The sequence below is a fragment of the Staurois parvus genome, unplaced genomic scaffold (assembly GCF_062004578.1).
Source record: "Staurois parvus isolate SC_StPar_1 unplaced genomic scaffold, SC_StPar_1.0 ptg000202l, whole genome shotgun sequence".
NCBI lineage: Eukaryota > Metazoa > Chordata > Amphibia > Anura > Ranidae > Staurois > Staurois parvus.
This window is the reverse complement of record NW_028317998.1, coordinates 1,777,423-1,805,245: the sequence shown is the minus strand read 5'-3', so window position 1 is coordinate 1,805,245 and position 27,823 is coordinate 1,777,423. Positions and strand designations below refer to the sequence as shown.

Genomic DNA, 27,823 nt, shown 5'->3' with positions numbered 1-27,823 from the left:
GATGAGATAGATTTTTGCCCAAAGAGAGGCTTTACTGCTGTCCCCTATAGAGCCCTTGCCTTCAACCCCAACCCCCAAACTTTTAACCAAACCCTGAAATGTAACACTTAAAAGACACCTGTGATTAAATAATAGAAATAACTTTCCCGCTGTATCTAATTTTTGTTGGCTCTCTGTTTTTACTTAGATGACAGAAGTAAATCTAAACAACATGTTGTGCCCAGCTGTGTCTGACCCCTTCTATGGACCATGGTATCGTATATGGGCATCAGGACACCAAACCATCATGACCATGATCCATGGGAAGTTGATTGTTGCTTTGTTCTCCTCTGGCTCTCCACGCTTTAAGTTCTTGGTGGAGCGGTTTCCTTTTTCAGGCAAGAAAGTGGATTGATAAGCCACTACAGGAGTGGCCCAGCTTCAACTTTTTCTCAGCCAAAACTTGTACACAACTGGCATTCAGAAGTTAACAGGGCTACCAACCCTTTCATTATTAACCAGTGTTAAGGACTTCCAGGTGCCTAAACAAGTGACCTTACAGAAAGGGCCAGGGTGTCAAATATGCTTTTCATTTGTAACTATTTCTAACAATTTTGCTGCATTATGAGCCAAACTGTACACTAGGCAGCATTAGGTGAACATTTTATGAGGGCTAAGGTGGCCATTCATCTTCGCACAGAGATCCTTCTGACTTGGTTTCTAGCTTGGCAGTGCAGTCTGTTACAAGAACTGATGCTTTTATTTATGATGATTATTGGGGAGTTCAGCACAGCCCATAGCAAGTCATTTTTCTCTGTCTAGACTGTGGGCCTGCAGTGTTAATGCTATTGTTAAATCTATTCTGATTTTAAAGGTTGTCTGAATGACTAATGCGCTAAGGGATCCATTTTCCATACATTTTAAAGGCATACACACACCTAGAACTAAGGGCACTTATATTCAAAGTGTATTGCTCTTGGACCCAACTAGAGGACACATCTCTGGATATGTGTTTTATCACTTACAGTGGGGCAACTTGAGACTGACTTCAGGAAACGAAAATGTTTCTATTGTCCGATGAGACTAAGGTGTTTCTTCTATTGTTTGCCAGTGCTAGGAAATGGTTACTAGAGTCTGGCTGTTTACTCTTTTTATTTCCTTCTGTGTAGTTTAAAATGCCAACATATTTTTTATTTTAATATTTGCCTGCATTATTATATTTTAATCTGTACCTCCTTGTCAAATGTAATTCTTATGGGATACTGCCATAGTTATATCCAACCCCAGTTACAGAATGTTCTCTGCCACTATGTGCCATCATTATGTCATTATGACCTGTTCTTCTACTACATGTTATTGGTTCTGTGTTCTCTGGTAAATGTTGTCTGAGTATTGTAAGGAAGAGTAATGATTTGTCATAGAAAGCTTGTTGAGCAGCAGCTTGTTGCACTTTATGCTTGTAGAAGATAATGACCACAAGATAATGACCACATCACTTCTTATATTGAGTGCTTTTATCGTCAACTACTGCTGTCTTAAAGAGGAACTGAACTGTGAACGCCATGTCCAAAGAAGACAAGCTGTGCTTAAGGGACCAATCACCAGTATTGCCTCAGTTTTCATTGCAGCTGATCTTTTTCCATTACTGATATAATGGGGGAAAGATCAAGGAATTTTATGTCATATTAATGTTTCAAATGAATCTCTCATTAAGAAAAGGGAGGAACTGCTAATAGGTTCAGCGATAACTATATCGGCAAATGTAAATAAGAGTTGCTGCAGAGAATATCAGCTGCTTTGAATGGACAAAGCTGCCTAGCCCATTATTGGGAATGGGGATGGAGGGAGAAACAGGCAGGCTTTATTACTACAAGGAAGGGTTAGAGCTTTGGCCATTCAGAATTTCTGGTATTCAGATGTGAATGAGAGTCACTGAAAATATGAGCAGGCACCTTGAGGTACAGAGTTTCTTTAAAGAAACCTTGAATGGTGCCATAGCTGATATTGCATTCTGCCAATGCTAGTTGCTTGCTTGTCGTAGTGACCCTCTGGCTTCAATACTTTAAAGAGGCTGTAAACCTCAGACAAGAAATCTGAAAAAAAGCATATCTCTCTATAGTGTGTGTGTGTTTTTTTTTTTAAACCCTGACAAGATTTATAAATTCAGCTCTTTGAATGGATGTAGAGAAGAGAGTATTGCAGATAGACCGACAGGTACAACGTTTATATAGGAGGATTTGTTTAACCTCTGTGTATCTCCTGAGGTCAGTCACTTCATTGGGTATATGTAAAGGTTTCCATCCACTTTAAAGCAAAACAGGATCCTGACCACCTAGTCTTTATAGATCACTGTCCTAATGTGCAGTTAAACATTAAGAAATTTATGAAAATAATACCGTAAATGTATGTTTCTGCACCTTTCCTAGGTGGGGGTTGGACATGGGCAGGCACCACATGTCACATCTGCACAGGGAACAATTAAGCAGTACTTTTTTTCCCATGTTTCAATGTGAAATTCAGGAAACGGTGGGCATTTTTGTTGTGGCTCTGAGAACTGACTCTGGATTACATGCATCGCAGTCCTAGATGGATATTTTAACAGGATTTTTACATTTAAATAGACAATAAAAACATGAAAATTTCTGAAGCTTGCTTACCAGTCCCTCAAAGACTGCTTCTATCTGGGACTGTGAGGGGCAGCTCCGTAATAAGAGCCGCTTCAGCCTAGCTGCCAATTTAAAGGATGTGGGTGGGTGCAATCAGCACAGCACCCATCTTTTTGACTGGCAGCCATGTTATTCGCTTCTCTTGCCAATCAAGAAATGTAGATGGGTCATGATCAAGTGCTGTGCCAATCATACCTGCCCACAGCAGAAAGCTTTATGTAACCAAGCACCCTTGCCGTTCTGAAAACTACTTCTGGGAGGAAATGCAACTGTGATGCCCAGCCACACATACAGGAAGACCAGGAACAAAGACTGAATAAGGGCATAAAATGGACTGTAGGAAGAAATGGATGATCGTTTTTGAAAAGGAAGGCAGGTACCTTTTATTTGATTTTAAAGTTGATCTCCGACCAAGAGGATTATAATACGATCTCTCATTCAAAACAAGAATGCAGCTAAGTGGTTGTGACTGATTTGCTGATCTTATTTGTTTCAGTTCAGTGACTCAAAGTATTGAAGCCAGAGAGTTAGCAAAATAATCAGGCTGCTTGCATTTTCTAGAGGTCATCACTATCCACCTCAGTGTTTGTCTTGCCTTACTAGCCAGTGACAATGGGGACATGCAGTTCCTGGGCAGTTAACATAAAACTTTCTAACAAAGTACTGACGCCTTGGCCAAGTAGTGCTTGTACAGCATTAGTAAAGCAAAGCATTCTCTGCTGTTTTCAACTAAAGAGTACATATACTAAGCATTATTCATAAATTAAACATTTACATAAGATAGCCCAGTACAATGTTTTTAAAAATGCAATGTTTTCTGTAAAAACTTATTTTTTTTTTTTGGCCAGGAATTTTAGATCCTATGTTTGGCCAGTTTTGACCTGCCAGTTTTAAATTTTGTCTTTGGTCCCTTTTCTTCTTGGCTTAGACCCACTCACTGGAAATACATTCCCATGATGCAATGAGTCTCCCTATTCTGATCCAACAGCAGCGTGCTGTCAGTGGTCACTATCCAGACCTAGCTTTACAATCTGCTGGTGGGAATCCCACAAGACATATCTGGGGCCCACAGGGTGTTGGGAAAAAAAGTCCAATTGAGTTCTACTGAAAAATATATTTGGCATGTCAAAATGTCATGGTGATAGTTGGAATCCCGTTGGGTGCCTTCTATGAATGTGGCAGGAGTAGGTCTCTCCCTGGAGGTACAGTAATAAAACTTTGAGACCCAGTTTAAAGTTCAGTAACATGACAGGCTGGCATTGCCCCATTGTTAACCTCTCCCTCTAAAAATGCTAGTTTCTTCTATAGTTTTAGTATATCATAAAAATGCAGCGCTATGAGTAAATGAGGAACTGATACATATATCAATACAGTAAGTAAAGAAGTTAGTCCATGCAGCAGTTAATAATGTGACTTCAAGTGCTTTCCTTTAATTCGTATTATCCTGATATTCAGGCGTTGTGCGGAATGGTGCAGAAGAAATGTGCACTCACCAGAACGCACAGATAAATGAGCGTTTGTTAAACATAGGTTCCCCTCTGGAACGTTAGGAAAAGGTCTGTAAGGCGATAACCTCCCTTCAGGATTCCTGGGTGCTCCTGTTTGTTCCCTCAGTAGGTGGCTTGCGGACTTCTCCTTATAGCACGCCCCTTGTCCAGTAGATGGATGAGTGGCTGAAAATTGATGCTCCCCACCAAAGAACATCCCAAAATAAATTCTCCTCCTCTTGACGATCACAGTGATACCACATATGTGTATGTTAGTTGTGGTTTGTACCTCTTGCCCCTCCTCTCTACACCACTCCACTCAAGCTGCAAGAAAATGGTGGCGCAAAGCGAATTGCGCATGCGCCACCATTTTCTTGCAGCTTGAGTGGAGTGGTGTAGAGAGGAGGGGCAAGAGGTACAAACCACAACTAACATACACATATGTGGTATCACTGTGATCGTCAAGAGGAGGAGAATTTATTTTGGGATGTTCTTTGGTGGGGAGCATCAATTTTCAGCCACTCATCCATCTACTGGACAAGGGGCGTGCTATAAGGAGAAGTCCGCAAGCCACCTACTGAGGGAACAAACAGGAGCACCCAGGAATCCTGAAGGGAGGTTATCGCCTTACAGACCTTTTCCTAACGTTCCAGAGGGGAACCTATGTTTAACAAACGCTCATTTATCTGTGCGTTCTGGTGAGTGCACATTTCTTCTGCACCATTCCGCACAACGCCTGAATATCAGGATAATACGAATTAAAGGAAAGCACTTGAAGTCACATTATTAACTGCTGCATGGACTAACTTCTTTACTTACTGTATTGATATATGTATCAGTTCCTCATTTACTCATAGCGCTGCATTTTTATGATATACTGGTTTTCTAGGGTGTTTGGTTACCTTATGTTCAGCGGCTATTCATTTTCCTATAGGGGCGCTCGTTTATAACTCTTTTACCATCTTCTATAGTTTTGTCTTTGGCTTCACTAGCAGCACTGTTGTTTTGGGCTTTGTGATTTGGAGCCAAATCCAGTCAGGCTGATTTACAACTGCTGCTACTGGAGCTAATATCAATGGCAATAGTTGTTAACAGCAGGCAGTTTTGTCTTCTACTAACTTGCTAAATTTTTCCCAAAGGATGCCACGGGACTGCTGGTTTGTTTTGTTATGATTGATGCTTACGTTATACCGGAACTCATCAAAATCTGTTTTGCAGTACAGATGCATCCACACTCCATCAGAATTATTTGCTGCGAACATGTCCAAACCCCCCCCCCCCCATATACCCTCCAGATGTTTATAAAATGGTGTACTTGGCACTCCTCCTCTGTGTGTTTACAGAGAGTATTTGATACCTCGCCTTTCTCTATTGTACATATAGAATATGTCATGAATTCTTTCTTCACCTTTCAAGATCAAAACCAGAGAAATCTTGTTTGATAAGTATCTCAGGTCTGTGAAGTGCCATACAACAATCCCCCACCCCCTTTTTTTTTTTATAAATTCTGCCAACCAAAATGCCATAGGCCACATATATTAAGGAAGACTAAGCACTATTTGTATCCAAAATGGCTACATAAGATTATAGTGCCCTCACACCTTTTCCAGGACCCCCGAGAAGTAGTTCTAGGCTTTCCTATTTTATGTAGCGACTTCTCCGTATGTCACAGATGAATGTAAACAAGGAAAACTGCTATGTCTATAAAATGGCGTACATTGCTTCAGCTCTAAACATGGAGTACGTGGCTTCAGCTCTAATCAGGGCATACATGGCTTCAGCTCTAAACATGGAGTACATGGCTTCAGCTCTAGACACGGAGTACATGGCTTCAGCTCTAGACACGGAGTACATGGCTTCAGCTCTAATCAGGGCATACATGGCTTCAGCTCTAAACATGGAATACGTTGCTTGGCTCTTATTATGGAATACGTTGCTTCAGGTCATAAGTCATCTCCTTTTACCGTGCACTTGTACAGTCAACTTTAGCTGTGTTTACCTGAGGTAGAGATCTGGAACCACTTCCAGTCATTTGGTTTTTATATAATTGTTATTATTTTGTTTATTTCCCTCAGTCTACTGAATAGAGTGTGAATTTGCAGATATTCTATATATTTTATATTACATTTCAAAAGTACTTGTATAACTGTTGTCAGTCTTTTAATCCATTTTATACCTTCTTGTAAGCTCTGTTTGATCTGTGTTTGTATGTTATTGTGGGTTAAAATTTCTATACATTTTGTATGTTTTATATAATGATATTAAGGATTAGAAAGGTTTTGTGCTTAGTACTACAATTCTCATAGGCCACTTATTATGCTGAGAGATTTTGTGTTGATGGGTCATTCCACCTAAAACCCATATTTTAGTATGCTGCGGAGTTAAAGTGGTTGTAAATCTCAGACATGAAATATAGACAAAGCATATCCCTCTGCAGTATGTATTTGTCTCTCGTTAGAGCACCAAGTGTTATTTATGTGTGCTGCCTTGTTCTTCTGTCAGCATGAATCACTTCTGACAAGTTTTCTTGACACCAAGAGAAAAATGGTGACAGAGGAGGAACGGCTCTGTTCCTGTGAGCTTTGTGGAAGGGAGGGGCTCTCTAGAGTGTAATGCAGAGTGCCATTTCAGCTCTCTGCCCCCCCCCCCCCCCTTTTTAATTTTTTATTTTTAACTCTGACAAGAATTATAAATTCAACACTTTGAATGGATGTAGAGAATAGATGATTGCATCTATATGTATCATCTGAGACCACTCGCTTCACTGGGTGTATGTAAGGACTTGCAACCACTTTAATTCACCTCAAGGTACTGCAGGAGGATTACGAGGGAACAGATAACCATATGTCGTATAATGTTGACTGACCATTGAAATATTGTCTTGTTCATCTCTATAGGCTGTATTGTTTGCATAACTATAATTCTTGAACTGACTAGAATGATTGTACTGTTAGGAAAGTTTAGTGACTTAGGGCCTTCTGTATAAAACAGCAGTATGGCCTTGCCACAGCCATACTGCAGCTTTGTAAATGCAATAATATATACATTTATAGAGATCGATAGATCCTTTGTTTTCCTCAGTGCCATGCTTTACAAATGTGCATTATGCTATTCTTGTTTCAGAACTCTGAAGCAAATGGCGTGCCATTCATTCTAATGAATATTGTAAGAAAAAAAGTTGAGAGAAGAGCGTGGTCACTTGGCCTGTTAAAATACAGGGACCTAGGTCTCCTCCATTTACAAGGTTCGCTCTGTAGTGTTGTGCAGAGAGAACTGGGGGGGGGGGGGAGAGACACTATACACTATCGCTTACCATCGCCTATATTTTATTATTTTCTCAAAATGTAGAGGCAGTGTTGAGATATCCATTCTCGGCTGTAAGTAGGTCCCTTAATTTATGTAGGTTGTAACTAGATTTTCTAGTTTCCTTTTAACCACTTGCCATCCGCCTGCTGTTTTTAAATGGCAGGACAGTGGCACTCCAGGGGCAGGTTGCTGTTCATAAACAGCACCTGCTATTTCTAGTTGTGCACACTCCCTGGGAGCGCGCAGCACCGCGATCTGGTGCCCGTTGTGTCCTCCGGCCACAGTGAAACACCGATCGTCGGACGGGACCTCTGTATGAGGTCCCGATCATGTGATCACTGATTGGCCAATCAGTGAGCACATGCAAAGTAGTAAGCAAGATGCCACTTGTGTCATCATTTCTTACTACGTGTGAAATCTGTGAATGATCACAGAGGTCACATGGTACAAGGCTATTCACAACAGCCTTGTACCATCGGACAAGCTCTGACCAATCACAGCTCACACAGTATTTGTCAATGGCTGCAAGAATGCAGACAGAGAGAAAGAGAAATGATTGCTTTTACATCCTATAAGGATGTAAAAGCAATCACTGTAAGAAAAAAAAAAATCATCGCCCCCACAAGTAGTACAGTGTCACCATGGTGACACTGTACTGCTAGGGTGACAGTATGTAAAAAAAAAAACAAATATAAAAAAAATTATAAAAATTATAATTTTTGGTTATAAACTAGTTTGGTGTATTTTTTTTTTTTACTAAAAAGATAACGGAATATATTTTGGCCAAGATTTATGATGAAATATTATTTATTTGCAAAATTTTATAAGAAAACCACTTTTTTCAAAATTTTTGGACATTTACATAGCAAAAAAAATAAAAATCATAGCGGTGAATAAATACCACCAAAATAAAGCTTTATCGGTCTCAAAAAAAAAATAGTAAAAAATTCATATGGGTACAGTGTTGCATGACCGTGCAATTGACATTCAAAGTATGATAGCGTTGAAAATTGCCCTGGACAGGAAGGGGGTAAAAGTGTCCGGACAGGAAGTGGTTAAAAGAAAATTAAATATATTTATACAGAGTCTATACTTAGATTATTGGCATGGTAATGGACCAGTTGAAATGGGTAAAAAGTAATAGAATGGCAAAAATACCTTTCCTAGGGAAACTGTTGATCCAGGCTCTTGCCATTGCTGTCCACGTGACCAAATGCCCTCCTATGACCAGCACTGTAGGGCACTTGAAGCAGCTGTTTGTTTAGGAATTATCCATGTTTAAAGTATACAGTATGTGGGCTCTTACCTAAAACAAGTGAAATGGCGATCATGTCACCAAAAAGCGCTAAGGAGCTGGTAAAAATGTCAGTGCAGGGTTTTCACCAGGTTCTTTACATCAGCAAACATGCTTCACCAATGCAGCCCTCTTCAGACTAAGGAGTCCAACTGACAAACAGTAAAAGGAAAAACAAGGTAGCAAAGGCCCAATGCATTACCCAATAAAACCTTTATTAGAAACAAAAAAGTGCCTAATGCATGCTCACAGGGAGCCAAAGGTTAATGTGTAGAAACAATGGAACCCAAATGACAGAAGAAAGTGGATGCATGTCAAGGCCGAGGAATCACTCCAACATACATGCTGTTGCAGGTCGAGGCACATACCCCCTTTCTTCAGAGCATGCTCCAAGTGAGTATGCAATTTGTTTCTAATAAAGTGTCTGTTGGGTAATACAGTGGGCCTTTGCACTCTCTCGTTTTTAGTTTGTTGTGGACCCTTATCTGTTAAAACAACTCATTCAGTTTAAAATAGAAATGCAAGGCAAAATGTTTGTGTATAATTATTAAAAAAAACAAATACCTTTTTATAAGTGATCACATAACTTACATTAGCAGCTGCATAAGAGGCTTGCAGAGGTGGAGGTAGAGACTGCAGGGGGGGTGCCAGCAAGAGAGAGCGCGAGAGAGAGCAGTACACGGATTCTCCCAGCGAATGACTGTGCGGAGGAGAGCATGTCAGCACAAGTCTTGGCCAGTGGAAGACAAGCAGGCTGTTCTCCCAGCCCAGCAAAAATAAACTGACCAAACTGAGATGGATGTGCTCTCATGCCTACTGTGTTTTGAAATAAGAAAGCAGGTGAACTGTCATGATGACCAGGTATTTCACACAAAGGAAGCAATGCAAAGAGAACAGGATACTTTGTAACACAAGTATATTTTACAACAGGCACATATCAGGAATATGAAAGGTTGGGGTAAAAAATAGTTTAAGCTAATCTTTCTCAGCCAGACTGTAACATTGCAGTTTATTAACATCTGAGTAAAGATCAATTTTAAAAAGCTGATCACTTTTCTGAACAGGATTTTTTGCGCATTGTTACAGGAGATTTTTTATCACACTCTGTTGGTTCTCTAGAGTCAGTTTTAAACTCCCAGTTCATTTTTATAAGGGCAATTGTAAGTTAAGTTGCATATTATCTTAACAAAACTTTACCAAAATCCAGCAATGTCCAGAATGCCTAGAGCATAAACTTTTCTTCCAATAACCTTTTAATACGCAAATCCTTTGCTACTTTATAATGCTTCTTTAGGTGAAATTCACGTTTTGTTGAGCAGCATACACCTCTCTAGGTGAATTTATTGAAAGTATTTAGCAAACCTTACTTCTGTCCTCTAAAATGTCTACACTGATATTTAGTGTCCTGTCTGAAACTGCACAGTTGTATTACAATCAAACTCTCCCACTTGACAGTCAAACATAGAGAAAAAGTGTTGAACTGTTTACAAAATCTTAGCAGCCTTCAGATTGAAATGGAAATATAATTTTACATACCAAAATGTTTTTTTTCCTTTGACCTGACATTGAACAACTAGTCTGATGCTGGGTTTTTTTTTTCAGAAAAGAGCTGGTTGTGTGTCTGCATCCAGTGCCTGCACAAGTGTTTTATCCACAATGGGGACAATTTATAGACAGAATCACTTTTTACCAGTGTTTTTGAAGGGAAATGTTTTTTCTGAACTTAGCCCGCTGTCTGACCCAAGATACTACACCACTAGATATTTAAAGTGATTTCAATAAGAACCCAACTCTTTATCTGTGGAATGGCTAAGTGGACATAATGTTGTGCATTTATTGTGCCATGTCACTTTTTTTTTGTAACACATGTCCCCTTAATGTCAGTGAGGTTTGTTATAACTCCAGACTTTTTGTTTGATATTTCATCTAGAAGTCCAGCCATATTTTCTTTTATGCTGGTTTTCCACAATTACATCATCATAAAGTGTGATTGGGCATCCCTCTATGTGAGGACTTTTAAGTGCCATTCATTTAAAATGCCACCCCAACACACAACTACAGAAGGTGTCAACAGATTCAAATTTGACAATAGCCAGGGCACCTGTTTAATAATAAAAAAAAAAAATGTAGGCCCAGTTTTATTTTCATCGTGCGTGTTTCTGGCCCATTCAAAATGTATGGGCTGCCCTTAAAGTGGTTCTAAAGGCTGAAGCCTTTTTTTTTTACCTTCATGCATTCTATGAATATAAAACCTTCAGTGTGCTGGTTGTACACCCCTCAGCCCCACCTACTACTTACCTGAGCACAATCTCGATCCAGCAATGTGCAGAAGAGCATTGGCTGTCCTGGATTTCTCCCTGCTCATTGGCTCGGACACAGCAGCATGAGGCATTGGCTCCCGTTACTCTCAATTATAGCCAGTGGGGTGGGACTGAGCTACACCTTGTGTGTCTTATGGACATACAGGGCCAACGCAGGCGCAAAAACACATGAGTGCCTCCAGAGCAAGCTGCTTGCTCTGGGGTCATCCGCCGGGGGTGAGGGGCCAGGCATGCTGGTGGCAGAGCTAAGAAGAGGAGGATTGGGGCTGCTCTGTGCAAAGCAGGTAAGTATAACATATTGTTGTAGGTTTTTTTTTTACCTTTACAATCACTTTAATTTAATGCACAAGTTGTAATGTATCAGAACAGAAGATAGAAGTATAATGGGGTCCTTAAAGTTTTCAATGAAAAGGTTAGTTCCTCGTGTTAGGTTTTATGTGCCCCCCCTAGAGAGATCTTGTCAGTAAGACAGGAAGTGAGGAAAAGTACTTCTTGATAGGAAGATTATAAAAAAAAATCTGACAGAAGCTCTAACCCCTTCGCTACACTTATAAAGTTAATGGTTTGTCTGGGGTTCTGCATAAAATAAATATTAATGGAAAGAAGTATCCACCTGAGAAAAAAAAAAAGTCAGCAACTACAAAAACTGTAGCTGCTGACTTTTAAAATAGACACATACCTGTTCCTTGGTCCAGCGGTGTCCTCCTCACCACCGCTAGTTTCACCAGCTGTCTTTTCTCCCTGGTGCCGCATTCTTTAGTGTGGGCACCAGACTTTGACAGCTTGTGGCTTCACAGCTGGGTGCCCATTGCACATGCGCAAAAAAGTGCTGCACTTTGTGAATGGTCCCGTAGTCTTCTGGGACCTGTCATGTGTCCCAGAAGGCTATGGCAGGGGGGGACTTCCGCTTCCGATTGCCTAGGCGATCACAGCGGAAGTGGGAACCTGTCAAATTTGGTTACCTGCACCCCCAAGGTGCTAATCCTTAATGGAGAGCAGGGGACAAAGGCTTAAACCGGAACTTCCCCTTTGCGTTGGAGCTCCGCTTTAAGCCTTTCATCCTTTGATGTGTAAAACATTTTTGATCACTGTATTGGCATAAAAAACCATTACTGTAAACATCCAAATTATGACACATTTGTGGAGAAACATTGTATGTCCTCGGCAGAGTGTTTGATGCCAACTATGTACATTTAATGATGGCTTTCTACAATAACCAAAATTCCTCTTTGAATGGAGCTTTATTTGGAAGAAAGTAACCCAGGAAAAGGAATGCACTTAGGCCTAGTATTTCACTTTATTATTTCCACTTAAACAAATCTCATTCCCATTTGTTTTAATTTCGTAAAATAAAATCTATTATTTAAATAATATAGAACTAGTATTGGTTGTTGTGTTTTCTGCTGTTTGCTTGCATATATTTAATAGAACAGCTTCCATTACTTAAGATTCTTCTGAAAAACTACAACTCAGTCTGTGTGATTAGTGTGTTGTGTAATGGCTGTATGTGTATGGGGTATTTTGTAACTTGTTTTTTACTAAAATGTGCAAATAAGTTTTGGTAATATTTGGAAATAAAATATTGTGGATAGAAAGTGTGGTGGTTTTTTATTCCTCAGTTAAACTTGTCAATCATAGGCATAGTTTATGAATGTCCTGTAACTGCCCTTATATAAACAAAAATCTGGTGTAGCTGTGCATGGTAGTAAATCAGCTTCTAACTTCAGCTTGTTCAATTAAGCTTGGAAAAAAAAACACCTAGAAACTGATTGGTTTCTATGCAGAGCTGCACCAGATTTTTGCACTCTCCAGTTTTTGTAAATCAACCCCTAAAATCTATAAATTATAATGTAGCGCTACTCACATAATAAACAAGTGCATATAAATATATGTACCAAGTGTATCAATTAGTAAAAAATACCAAATCAACTATTGACCAAGTGATTTCATGCAAAAATCCAAACAATTATATGTGAACACAAAATGTGATGGTGATAATTGAAAACAATTAATCCTGATCAAATACAATCTTCAAAAATAATTATAATGACCTAAATCATATGGAAAACATATATCTCTTTATACAAATCCATTCAGTGTAAATAATAGATAAAATCACACGTGCATATAGTGAACATACTATAGTGGAACCACAATACAAAAACAACAAAATCAGTGCTCTTAAAGTCCAAATTATGCCGATGGTAACACTTAGATGACACATTCGTGCTGATATTTGTGTGCAAGTGGATATGACAATCCGACCACCGTCTGGATAAGCCTCTCACCTTATAGCTTCGACCCTTGCGGGTCAAAGCGCTTTACTGGATCCTTCTCACGGATCCTCCAAGCCTGCTATCCCTCCAAATGGTCGCTCCTTGTCGCACCCAAATCCCTCAAGGGGTCAGCACTCCACTAATGGCTCCTCTCCAGGTAAGATCAAGTGTAGCACCAATCTCTCATGTGAGACATAAAATAGATCCTCCCATAGTGTAGTAAGTTTATTTGTAAAGTAGGGACAATAACAAAAATGATAAACTCACATAGCAGCAGTATCCAGCTCAAACAGTTCAAACCTCATGCTTTCGGATGAGGAAACGAATGTATGGGTGTACAACAAGTGTACAGGTGTACCAAGATGGCCGCTACGCCGGAAGTGCGTCACTACGTCAGATTAGCATGGCCCCTGCGCAAGGATGACACGCAAATTCGTGAAGCGTTCCATATTTATTGGCCTGACGTAGTGACGCACTTCCGGTGAAGTGGCCATCTTGGTACACCTGTACACCCATACATTCGTTTCCTCATCCGAAAGCATGAGGTTTGAGCTGGATACTGCTGCTATGTGAGTTTATCATTTTTGTTATTGTCCCTACTTTACAAATAAACTTACTACACTATGGGAGGATCTATTTTATCTCTCACACGAGAGACACTTGATCTTACCTGGAGAGGAGCCATTAGTGGAGTGCTGACCCCTTGAGGGATTTGGGTGTGACAAGGAGCGACCATTTGGAGGGATAGCAGGCTTGGAGGATCCGTGAGAAGGATCCAGTAAAGCGCTTTGACCCGCAAGGGTCGAAGCTATAAGGTGAGAGGCTTATCCAGACGGTGGTCGGATTGTCATATCCACTTGCACACAAATATCAGCACGAATGTGTCATCTAAGTGTTACCATCGGCATAATTTGGACTTTAAGAGCACTGATTTTGTTGTTTTTGTATTGTGGTTCCACTATAGTATGTTCACTATATGCACGTGTGATTTTATCTATTATTTACACTGAATGGATTTGTATAAAGAGATATATATATGTTTTCCATATGATTTAGGTCATTATAATTATTTTTGAAGATTGTATTTGATCAGGATTAATTGTTTTCAATTATCACCATCACATTTTGTGTTCACATACAATTGTTTGGATTTTTGCATGAAATCACTTGGTCAATAGTTGATTTGGTATTTTTCACTAATTGATACACTTGGTACATATATTTATATGCACTTGTTTATTATGTGAGTAGAGCTACATTATTATTTATATGTCTATGGTAATCATTGGTATATGATTTAATGTTAGCAGCTTCTCTTCTTTATATATAGTTGAACACTAGTGAGCGCAGGAGGTTCACACCATTATTAACCCCTAAAATCTGCCTTCTAATATAAACTTTGTTTCTCTTTTTTGATTGTATAGTTTCCTATGTCTGAAAAGAAGTTAATTTTGCTGGTCTTTATACACCGAAGCGCCTAGGGCCTGTGTACAATACAAAACGGATGCTGAAATCACACTAACCTTAAAGCGTTACTAAACCCAGGACCCTGCATTCACTATATCCGGTCTCCCACAGTACACAGAGCATGGAAATGCAATTATTTTAGTAAATATAAACTGCTAAATACCTTTTCATATCAGCAGTTAGAGCAGTCTTGTGCCTTCTATCAGTGTCCAGCCGAGCACTGGTTAATCTTGGAGGAGTTTTCATTCTCTGTCTTTGGGGTTGTTATAAAGAAGCTGGACCTTATGTAAATATCCATCTCGGATTGTGAGCAAAGTTGGGCACACTTAGAACTGTTAGCCCAGAGAACTTAATGGAAATTGACCTATCCTCTGATTGTATCCAGTCTGTCATCCTGCCAAGTTATAGGCTAGAGTGGAGAAGAAGTATTAAGAGTCATTTCAGAGGGGGGAGGGGGAGGGAGGAGAATAAGCAGAGTCGGGGGAAACAAAATACATAAATATAAGGAAAGGGGGAAAAAAAAAAAAAAAGATTAGGAGGAGGGTAAACTAATAAAACATGGCCTAAGGAGGGAGGAACACCGAGCACCTGGATTTCAGAATCATCTTGAATGACTGACTCTGCCAGAAGGATAAAGGAATTTATGTAGCTCCTCAACCAATTCTAAGGCATGGCGAGTGCCCATTAGGTTATAATAATCACATCAAATCTTAAATTCCTCCATGTAGGAGTATTCAATCCAATAAGACAATGTTTTGTTGAATCTTTCATGAGTATCTTTCAGGGAACTGGTCAGAACAGGAAAGCCACAGAGCCCTCTCCCAACAAATCCTTATAGTGATTTAAACCATTACCTTTTACTCGTTTCAGGCCCCAACAAACTTACTGAAGTTAGTCTTGGGGCATACCCATACTTGATATCATCCAAGTTTTTTTTCATCCCTAAAATTACACTAAACGATATCCTTGTTCTTCAAAAATTATCCATTCGTATTTACTACTCAGTGGCCCGGTAATTGATTTTTCATGAAATTTGTTCTTACAAGGAGGCAGAAAAACCCAGTAATGTCATTTGTGAGCTCCTGAATTTCTATTTTTTCTCCTAACTTCCACTTGTTTGTAGTGAGTGGTACATATTAGGTATGGTCATGTGCACTGTTCTATGCATACTACAAATCCCTTAGTTCCTAGTCCATCTCGAGTAAGCAAAAGAGGGTGAAAAAATATGTACGCCTATACCCCCTACAATATAAATAAATGCTCTCACCAGCTGCTGCCTATGGGTGTTTTCTTCTAACATCCAGAAGCTATTAAAACTGGATTAAAAAGCAGCTTTTCTACAGGAAATAGTCTAAAATTATAAAGGTAGGTAAATAGCTTACATAGTGTAAAAATGGACCTACAAAGTTAAATAACTAACTTTATGTGGCTACGTTCCTACATACTGTGGAACTATGGAGAATGAATGCAGTCGCCCTCTAACGGGAAGTCAGATCACAGCAACAAAAGAAAGAACTTGTAGAAGGATAGAGCAATAGAAGGCACTTTTTTTGAGTTGACCATTAAGAACAAACATAGCCACCTCCAACAGGAAGTTGGATCAAAGCAGGAAAATTTTGATTTGGAGGAAGCAGAGAGCAATAGAATGTAAATAGAATATTAACTTGCCTTGAGAAGAAGTTTAGAGAGAACAGAAGGGGTCTAAGAACAGAGCTCTGGGGGACCCCAATGGAAAATGGAAGAGGAGAAAGGGCTAACAACAAAAGTGCACTGAGATAGATAGGAGGATCACAGAGCCACCCTCCAAAAATTAAGTGAACGTTGCACGCCAGTCCAGATGATCTTGCCAACCCTCACATTATAACATTACCTGGGAGAATCCTCAACCATGTGATTGACACTTTTAGCAGCCAGCCAATAGAAAGTGTCTACATCAGTATACAGCAAAGAATGCACTGCAAGAACACTCCCACCAGGAGAAAAAACAATTGGGGCCTGGCCTGACACGATTGTGGCTACAAGTAAGTTAATTTTCTTTATTTTCTGTTTCAATAGTTTTTATTTGTTTTTTTCAAGGAACATGCAGCAGTTTCACCCACGCAGGGGCTAGCTTTGATATTTGTAACAGGTTGGCTTACACAATAACAGAGACAAAAATGTGGCAGTAAAAGATAACCAAAAGCTGACAGCACCCTAAGCATAACTGGTAAGCCTTAAAGGTCAAAGGGCACTGGAGAAGCTCCCTACAACATCAGGGCATCCCCTGGGCCCACCAATACCCATGCAGAGTCACAATATGCAACCTATGTAACTACAGAAGAGTAGGCGAATAGAGTGGTTAGACAAGAAGGTGAAGCTGCAGGGAAAAGAATTGCACACCTGTAAAATAGAGTATCGGGGGACTACCTGGGGAGCATCAGGACTGCCTGTTAGAATAGGCCCGAGCTGGCTTGAGGGAGGGTAGAGAAGGTATACGTCATCCGTGGTTCCAAGATCTTAAGGAACTTAGTATGAGAGATGTTGTGGATGCTGGATATCTGTTCATTGTGCATCAACGTGGTCATATGGCTTCTCACCCCCTGGAAGGGGACAGATTTTTTTTTCCAGGCTGACAGAGAAAGGTAGGAGGGTGAGCTTGCGCTGATGACCAAACAGACCTGGAATGGGGCAGTGTGATAAGGCAAACTTGTCTCCCTACATATGAGCAGATGAAACAGGGTAAATAGGAGGCCAAATACACGGGACCAAAAACTAGTTAAAATAGGACACATCCACCATGTGTGCATAACATCCCTCCGATTGCCACAATCCAGGAAACAGCAATCACTGTAGCATGGATTTGCATGAACTATAAGGGCAGGGACCCAAATACCAATGCAGAAGCACCTTAGATGCCGCCTCCCAGGTGGCTGTGTTGAATGAGCATTTAGCTACAAAAGATCAGGTTATGTTTCAGTCCACCAAGTCCATCTCAGTTGCCAAGTCTCACTCCCACTGAGTGACATAGAGAGGAGTGGAAGAAGGGCTACTATTTAGAGAAGTATAAAAGGCTGAAATGAGGCCAGGAGATCCTGGTGTAGCAATCATGCACACAGAGATAGACGCAGTCATCCATTTTTGCTCCAAACCCCTCAATCTTGTATCTCTCCCAAATCAGATTCCTCCGATATCCTCCCTCCCTCTCTGTTGAGTGACATGTGATCTGGATGATGACAGAACCACACTAGCTGGTGCCCCTATGTCTGGGAGACTCTTGCAGGAGAAGGGATCGTATAACTATAAACCAAGCCCTCACAGAGCCTCAAAGACATTCCAGGTAGTCGTAAAAGCAGACGTACATTTAAAAACTCACTTTTCCATATAATTTTATATCTTCAAATAGGACATAACTACAAAAACATGGAGCACATATTCGGACGGCTCACTTTAATACAAATTGTTTGGTATATTACATGCCCTTGCTGAGATCAACAGGAGAGCAGAAAATAATATCTCCTTAACCATCCCAGCAGGTATTTCATATGTAGACCTTCAGAAGAAGATTCTGCGTATTAATCTACTCGTGGATAGAATGTTATATGTATCCAGGGTAAGTTATGAACCATAATATAAGCTACGAGGGATTTTTGGTCATAGCTTGGGTCTCCGCCTGCCACACCCGCCCAAATAAGGCGATTGGTTCTTTGCTTCAGGGAGACACCCTGCTGAGTTCCTAGATTAAGGCTGTGATGCTTGAAAGTAAGCTAAGTTGAAGATTCTCCCTTGTAACATCGGAACCAACTCTGGGAGACGGCCCTTTTGCTCTGAACTTGAAAACTGCTTACCCCAAGGATTTTGGCAAGTACTTTATCTACATTCCTTTGTTATCTCCTTGCTGTGTTATTGCTCTCTGTGTAAATAAATAAATATATATATATATATATATATATATATATATATATATATACACATACACACACATACATACATACACACACACACACACACACACACACACACACACACATATATATATATATATATATATATATATATATATATATATATATATATATATATATATATATATATATACACACATACATACATACATATACACATACATACAGTTGTGTTCAAAATAATAGCAGTCAGATATCACTAACCTGATCAATCACTGTTTTTCGTAGAAATGATATTTCTACATGGCAAATAATTTACTAGCAGGTGTAGTAGAGTAATAGAAATCCAACAGACCCAACATTCATGACATGCATGCTGCGGATTCCGTGTAATTGAATCACTAATTGAAAGGGGCATGTTCAAAATAATAGTGTGGAGTTCTATTAGTGAGGACATTCATTCTTTGAAAAACAGGTGGCAATTATTGCCCTTATTTAAGGAAGGAATGCAGCAAATGTTGTACATGCTGGTTACAGTGCATTTCTCTCTGAAATTCTGAGGAAAATGGGTCGATCCAGACATTGTTCAGAAGAACAGCGTACCTTGATTAAAAAGTTGATTGGAGAGGGGAAAACATATAAAGAAGTGCAGAAAATGATAGGCTGCTCAGCTAAAATGATCGCAAATGCTTTAAAATGGCAACCTAAACCTGAAAGACATAGAAGAAAGCAAAAAACTACCATTCGAATGGATAGAAGAATAGCCAAAATGGCAAGGACTCAGCCAACAATCAGCTCCAGGAAGATCAAAAGTTACCTGTGAGTACTGTTACAATTAGAAGATGCCTATGTGAAGCCAAGCTATCTGCAAGAAGCCCCCGCAAAGTCCCACTGTTGAAAAAAAAGACGTGCTGAAGAGGTTACAATTTGCCAAAGAGCACATTGAATGGCCTAAAGAGAAATGGTGCAACATTTTGTGGACTGATGAAAGTAAGATTGTTCTTTTTGGGTCTAGTGACCGGAGACAGTTTGGCTTGAATTCAGTGTTTGGGGGTCGTCTGACACAGTACACTGTGAAGACAGTGAAGCATGGCTGCGCATGCATCATGATATGGGGATGTTTCTCATACTACGGTGTTGGGCCTATTTATCGCATACCAGGGATCATGGATCAGTTTGAATACATCAGAATACTTGAAGAGGTCATGCTGCCTTATGCTGAAGAAGAAATGCCCTTGAAATGGGTGTTCCGACAAGACAACGGCCCCAAACACACCAGTAAACGTGCAACATCTTGGTTCCAGACCAACAAGATTGATGTTATGGAGTGGCCAGCCCAATCCCCAGATCTTAATCCAATAGAAAACTTGTGGGGTGACATCAGAAATGCAGTTTCTGAGGCAAAACCAAGAAATAGAGAAGAACTGTGGAACACTGCTATTATTTTGAACACAACTGTATATATTGGCTACATCTTTTTCTGTAAATATTTTTATTGCACCCTTTTGACCTTTTAGTAATAAATCTTACTTTCTGGAAGTGTTGAACTGTTTCTAAAGCTCTTTAATGCAAACTAAAGAACCCCTGCCTCTGAAAAGTGCTCCTGTGTGTGTGTTTTAAAGTTCAGTATATCGCTGCCTGCGGTGACAGTGGTATGCCAATGCTTATGCAAACATCATAGTGTTATTGCTGATATTGCTGAGTTTCCTCTTTCTCCGTACAAAAAGGAGGTGGTGGCAGTGTGAAGGGTTTATTGCGTAATTAACCTGACCCAGTAAAAATCGCTCCCAGGATGCTGGCACACAGATTGTGGTCCATTAGCTGGAAAATCTTTGTGCAGGGTGCAGCTGGGCGTGGCATTCTTACGCACGTGACAGCGTGGTTTAAGATTGGCTAGTCTTTCGGTCACGAGTTTGGTGAGAAGGGCGGGGGTCTGATTCCACGATCGTCGCACCTGGGTAGTGCTGGCAGGTATGCTCAAATGCAGTTTTCTGGAACGGGTACATAGCAAGGTGGGCCAATGCTGAAGTTGAAGGTAACAAAAAAACTCAGACTGCAAGATATCATTAGTCTCTCAGAGCGAGGTCCACGTGGGGATGACCTGGCAGCTAGGAAATGTAGAACATGTGTAAACCCATTAGCGACCCACCAGGAAGAGGTTACCTAAATGCCGAGGTAGTCGATAGAAGGTGATGCCCACTGAAAGGGGAAGTGGGACTGTAAACAGGTGACCAGATTCAATGCCAAGTTGATGCACAGGACCGATATTGATGAGAATCGTGATAAAACTCTGGATTGGGGAGGGTGGTAAGGGGATTGGTTAAGGCCAATAGAGCATCATCCACAAAGATTAAGCTTATATTACTGGCCCATGTAAGGAATTCCCATTACACTCTGGACAGCCCATAGGGCCATCGCCAGGGGTTATGGTGCTAAAATGGAGAGCTAAGGACAGAGGGCACCCTTATCTTGTGCCCCTGAATATCAAGGAGGTTAAAAAGAACCCTGTGTATTTGACTTAAGCAGAGGGGGCAGAGTATAAGGCCTGAATCCAGGCTAAGATTACCTCTCCAAAGCTCCAGGGGGACATCACAAATCGTAGGTATTCCCAAGAAAGAGAATCAAACACTTTGTAGATATCTAAAGAGAGCAGGGACCCAGGGATTTTCCGCTGGTGCAAAAGGTGTATAAGGTGGACTTTGCAGACGTTGTTACCAGCCTGCTGCCCTGGGACAAAGCCTACCTGGTTTCTATGGATCAAGCAGCTCAGATATTAATATGAAGGCTTAAAATCTTTCCCAAGATCTTCAGGTATTCGTTCAGGAGGACATTGGCTTGTGGTTCCATTGCATCCTCCGCCTTGTTGGGAATCATAGAAAATATGAACCCTGAGCACATCAGGAGGGGGTAGGGGCCCATTTTTTAGGGTGTTAAAGTAATTAACTAGATGAGGTGCAAAAAGTACAGAGAACTTCTTATAATACAGGCCAGAGAAACCTCCAGAGACTGGGGCGGTTGAGGATTTCAAGGATTTAATAGTCTGAAGAACCTTGGCTTCATTGATACTAGCATTAAGGGTGCTACGTGCTGCATTGAACAACGCAGGGAAATTCAGATCACAGAAAAAGGACTACTCTTGTTCTAGGGGAAATGGGTTAGGTTTAGCATAAAGTTTCGATAGGTAATCTACAAAGCCTGACCTGATCTGCTGGGGGATGGAGGTAGAGGCGTCTGCAAACAACTGTACCCGAACAGGCCTATATGGTTTCCCAGCTGAGTTAAGTTTCCTGGCAAACATCGGTCCAGGCTTGTCTGAACAGGTACAATATTTATGTTTAGTTCAGTGCAAGGACTTCTTGGGCACAGAGGTGGAAAGCAATTTCAACTCCGTAGCCAGGGCCTCACGAGCCTTCCCGTGAGCTGTAGTAGGGTGCGTCTTCCAGAGCGTATCTGCATCAGCCAGGAGGGAATAAAGTTCCAAAAGACAACGTTCCCTATCACACTTCCATGAGGAAGCCAGCTGCATGATCTGGCCATGTACAGTGGCCTTACGGACCTCCCAAAAGAACACTGCCGAGGAGAATGAGCCAACATTATTCACAAAATAGGTTTGAATTGAGGATTGCATGTGTTGGTACGTGGCCTGGGTAGTCAGCAGGGATTCGTTAATACGCCAGTGAGGGGGCCAACGAATCAGGCCCCAAGAGGGCAATAACAGGAAGCTACTGGCGTCTGGGTCAATGCCTTGACCAGAGCACAGCAATATCCATGCCTTGAGGGGGGAGGAGAGAAAAAAAAAAAAAAAAAAAAAAAGGAGGGGGGGGTTGGGAGAGAGAAGCCGTTGCATGTAGGTTTATACTTTTATCGCATTTGGGGCATCTTCTTGTTACATATAATGGTTTTAGTGAAGCCGATTTTTATCAAGTAGATTAATGGTAGCCATCACTGAAGAGCAAGCAGCTGAGACATTGCATTTTCATTTCAGTTCTACATACTCTCTCCCCAAGTCTATTATTTGAAGAGAATACTGTTGATCACAAACATGACAGAGCTGCAGTCGCTGCAAAAGGTTAAGAACATACATCATCAGCTTCATTACTCAGCATTCTTAACAGACTTTAAACTAGAAGAGAGACAACACAAATAAAATGTATACAAGTGGAACAACAAGTAATTTATGTACCGCACTGAAACTATGCAAGTTTACTTACTGATAAAGCAATAAAAAAAACACAAATGTGCATTAATAAAGCAATTAAAGGACGCTTGATGTGCTAAAGCCTATAATAAACACCTGTCACAGACTACATGGCACTGTGGCTATTAGACTATGGAAACAGATCAGGGTGGTTTCACAAACTTTCACATCTCATGCCTTTTTCTTGAGCAATCCGCATCTAATTTGACACACTGCATATCACCATGGTGATTGGATTAAAGTGACTGAGCTACCCGTGTGTCTATAAATGCTGGGATATGTCCTTGAAACTCAATAGAATTGAGAAAGAGACTTGGATGAGGGACACAAAGTCTTCAACATTACAGAATAAGTCCAGTAAAATGTTTTATATACAGTTGTGTTCAAAATAATAGAAGTGTGTGTTGAAAAAATTAAATAAAGCTCAAAATCCTAATAGCTTTTATTTCCATACACACAAATGCATTGGGAACACTACACATTCTATTCCAAATCAAAACATGAAGAAAAATATATCAAATTTGTGTTCCTCTAAAAAAAATTTCAGTAAAGCGAATATTAGACTGTTCAAAAAAATAGCAGTGTTTGTATTCTTCTTTACAGGTGAAATTCGAAAAATTAGAATATCATGCAAAAGTTCATTTATTTCAGTAATGCAACTTAAAAGTTGACACTAATATATGAGATAGACTCATTACATGCAAAGTAAGATAGTTCAAGCCGTGATTTGTCATAATTGTGATGATTATGGCTTACAGCTCATGAAAACCCCAAATCCACAATCTCAGAAAATTTGAATATTGTGAAAAGGTGCAATATTCTAGGCTCAAAGTGTCCCACTCTAATCAGCTAATTAAGCCATAGCACCTGCAAAGGGTTCCTGAGCCTTTAAATAGTCTCTTAGTCTGGTTCAGTAGAAATCATAATCACGGGAAAGACTGCTGACCTGACAGTTGTGCAGAAAACCATCATTGACACCCTCAGGGAAAGCCTCAAAAGGTAACTGCAAAAGAAGTTGGATGTTCCCAAAGTGCTGTATCAAAGCACATTAATAGAAAGTTATGTTGAAGGGAAAAGTGTGGAAGAAAAAAGGTGCACAAGCAGCAGGGATGACCGCAGCCTGGAGAGGATTGTCATGAAAAGGCCATTCAAAAGCGTTGGGGACTTTCACAAGGAGTGGACCGAGGCTGGAGTCAGTGCATCAAGAGCCACCACACACAGATGGATCCTGGATATGGGCTTCAAATGTCGTATTCCTCTTGTCAAGCCGCTCCTGAACAACAAACAAACGTCAGAAGCGTCTTACCTGGGCTAAAGAAAAACAGACCTGGTCTGTTGCTCAGTGGTCCAAAGTCCTCTTTTCTGATGAGAGCAACTTTTGCATCTCATTTGGAAACCAAGGACCCAGAGTATGGAGGAAGGATGGAGAGGCACACTCTGCAAGATGCTTGAAGTCCAGTGTGAAGTTTCCACAGTCTGTGTTGATTTGGGGAGCCATGTCATCTGCTGGTGTTGGACCACTGTGCTTCATTAAGTCCAGGGTCAACGCACCCATCTACCAGGAGATTTTGGAGCACTTCATGCTTCCTTCCGCAGACGAGCTTTATGGGGATGCTGACTTCATTTTCCAGCAGGACTTGGCACCTGCCCACACTGCCAAAAGAACCAAAACCTGGTTCAATGACCGTGGGATTACTGTGCTTGATTGGCCAGCAAACTCGCCTGACCTGAACCCCATAGAGAATCTATGGGACATTGCCAAAAGAAAGAAGAGAGACATGAGACCGAAGAATGCAGAAGAGCCGAAGGCCGCTATTGAAGCATCCTGGTCTTCCATAACACCTCAGCACTGCCACAGGCTGATAGCTTCCATGCCACGCCTCATTGAGGCAGTAATTGCTGCAAAAGGGGGCCCAAACCAAGTACTGAGTACATATGCATGCTTATACTTTTTAGAAGTCCGATATTGTTCTATGTACAATCTTTGTTTTATTAATTGCATGTAATATTCTAATTTTCTGAGATTGTGGATTTGGGGTTTTCATGAGCTGTAAGCCATAATCATCACAATCATGACAAATCACGGCTTGAACTATCTTGCTTTGCATGTAATGAGTATCTCATATATTAGTGTCACCTTTTAGGTTGCATTACTGAAATAAATGAACTTTTGCACGATATTCAAATTTTTCGAGTTTCACCTGTACAAACTCAAACATTCACTATATAAACTGAAAAATGTTTGAAGATTTTGCGTTCCTTTGAATCACTTAATATTTAGTTGTATAACCACTGTTTCTGAGAACTGCTGTACATCTGTGTTGCATGGAGTCAACCAACTTCTGGCACCTATGAACAGGTATTCCAGCCCAGGATGATTGGACTACATTCCACAGTTCTTCTCTATTTCTTGGTTTTGCCTCAGAAACTGCATTTTTGATGTCACCCCATAAGTTTTCTATTGAATTAAGATCCGGGGATTGGGCTGGCCACTCCATAACGTCAATCTTGTTGGTCTGGAACCAAGATGTTGCACGTTTACTGGTGTGTTTGGGGCTGTTGTCTTGTCGGAACACCCATTTCAAGGGCATTTCCTCTTCAGCATAACCTCTTCAAGTATTCTGATGTATTCAAACTGAACCATGATCCCTGGTATGCGATAAATAGGCCCAACACCGTAGTATGAGAAACATCCCCATATCATGATGCTTGTGCAGCCATGCTTCACTGTCTTCACAGTGTACTGTGGCTTGAATTCAGTGTTTGGGGGTCGTCTGACAAACTGTCTCCAGCCACTAGACCCAAAAAGAACAATCTTACTTTCATCAGTCCACAAAATGTTGCGCCATTTCTCTTTAGGCCAGTCAATGTGCTCTTTGGCAAATTGTAACCTCTTCAGCACATTTCTGTTTTTCAACAGTGGGACTTTGCGGGGGCTTCTTGCAGATAACTTGGCTTCACATAGGCGTCTTCTAATTGTAACAGTACTCACAGGTAACTTTAGACCTTCTTTGATCTTCCTGGAGCTGATTGTTGGCTGAGTCCTTGCCATTTTGGCTATTCTTCGATCCATTCGAATAGTAGTTTTTCGCTTTCTTTCACGTCTTTCAGGTTTTGCTTGCCATTTTAAAGCATTTGCGATCAATTTAGCTGAGCAGCCTATCATTTTCTGCACTTCTTTATATGTTTTCCCCTCTCCAATCAACTTTTTAATCAAGGTACGCTGTTCTTCTGAACAATGTCTGGAACGACCCATTTTCCTCAGAATTTCAGAGAGAAATGCACTGTAACCAACATGTACAACATTTGCTGCCTTCCTTCCTTAAATAAGGGCAATAACTGCCACCTGTTTTTCAAAGAATGAATGACCTCACTAATAGAACTCCACACTGCTATTATTTTGAACATGCCCCTTTCAATTAGTGATTGAATTACACAGAATCAGCAGCATGCATGTCATGACTGTTGGGTCTGTTGGATTTCTATTACTCTACTGCACCTGCTAGTAAATTATTTGCCATGTAGAAATATAATTTCTACCAAAAACAGTGATTGATCAGGTTAGTGATGTCTGACTGCTATTATTTTGAACACAATGGGTGTCTGACCCTCGCAAGGCTCCTCCGAATGGCTGGAAAGGAGGGAAATTACCCTTAGCAACCCCTCCTACGCCGGTGAGTCAAGCTCCCCCTCACCCAACACCTGCAGTACTTGCGGCCAAGCCACCCCTGCCTAACAACCGCAGATGTTTCACCTGTGGGAAATCCGGACATCTCAGGACGCAGTGTCCTGAGCAGAAGCAGATGACATCACCTGGCCAGCAACTCTTCTTCCGTGCTGTTTGACCGCAGGAAGATGCGGGTAACCCCCGCCAACTTGCAGCCAGTCACCTGTCTGTAACTGGTTTCCGTGACACCGGGGCAGAAGTCACCTTGATCTGACCAGAGGTGATTGAGCAAAGGAACTTCATCCCAGGAAAGTTCCTTACCCTCACTGGAGTTGGGGGGACCCGTTCACACATACCCTGTGCAAAGGTATTCATCAATTGGGGTGTGGGAAGTGGGATAAGGGAGGTGGGGGTCTCGGATGAAATTCCCACACCTGTTCTGTTGGGTGCTGATCTAGGCACTCCTGTTTCCTATTATGCCCCTGCCAAGAACATCCGGGAGGCCCCCCTGAAACTCTCTGGACATGCTAAGGTACTGTGTGCAGATGTTGGGGTAATGTCTGGGCAACCTGTGGATGGACAGAGGGAGGGGGCTGGGAATAGAGTGGGGGTACAGGATTCTCCCTTACAGGGAGGAGAGGAAATCCCCTTGCATGTGGAGGTAATGAACTCATGTGTCATTGATGTTACAAACGTAACTGTTGAGAATGATGATACCAATGACGATTATGATGATGATATTGATAATGTTAATGATGGTCATGATGATAATAATGATGCATTTTCATTGTTGGAGGTCACCCACAGTGCTGTGAAGTGGGAAGAGGTACAATCTCTGAGTGCTGAGCAGAGGGATGGTCTGGATAGGCCTTTTCTTGCTCCGGCTCAGAGGATTCTACCTTGATAACCGCCCAGTAATTGTACTTGTATGGTACTGGACAGCTGGTTGGTACTTGTAGTCCCATGGGCAAGGCAGCACTGGGGAATGACCAAAATGTTGCATTCATCAGCAGGCTAGCTGTGAGCTTCCCTGCTGAGAAAGATAAACAATGGCTTGACATCTGATCTAGCCAGTCAAAGTGTATGGGGAACATCTGAAGCCAGGGAGGAAACCCCCTCCAACTACTTCTGGCTTAAATTCGCTCCCCAAAAACCAGGCAGACAAACGTATGTCATGGGCAGTGACAGCACACCTGGATTGGAAGTGTGAGGGGCCCCATTGGAGTTGATTGCTGCCCTCAGAGAGGGAGCTGCGGCCTTCAGCTCCAATCACCTTTCCTT

The 27,823-nt window shown here is 41.1% G+C and overlaps 1 protein-coding gene and 1 pseudogene across 1 annotated transcript in view; both read left to right on the top strand.

Annotated features, from left to right (window-relative positions):
• Positions 1–3,981, top strand: part of TMEM164 (transmembrane protein 164) — a 74,948-nt gene extending 70,967 nt beyond the window's left edge. Inside the window, exon 6 of the mRNA XM_089678270.1 lies at positions 188–3,981. Within this exon, the coding sequence (XP_089534396.1) occupies positions 188–394 (207 nt within the window). The 3' untranslated portion in view covers positions 395–3,981. The remainder of the gene's footprint in view (positions 1–187) is intronic.
• A 9,742-nt stretch (positions 3,982–13,723) lies between these two features.
• LOC149461433 (U6 spliceosomal RNA) lies at positions 13,724–13,784 on the top strand (annotated as a pseudogene).
• The last annotated feature ends 14,039 nt before the right edge of the window (positions 13,785–27,823 follow it).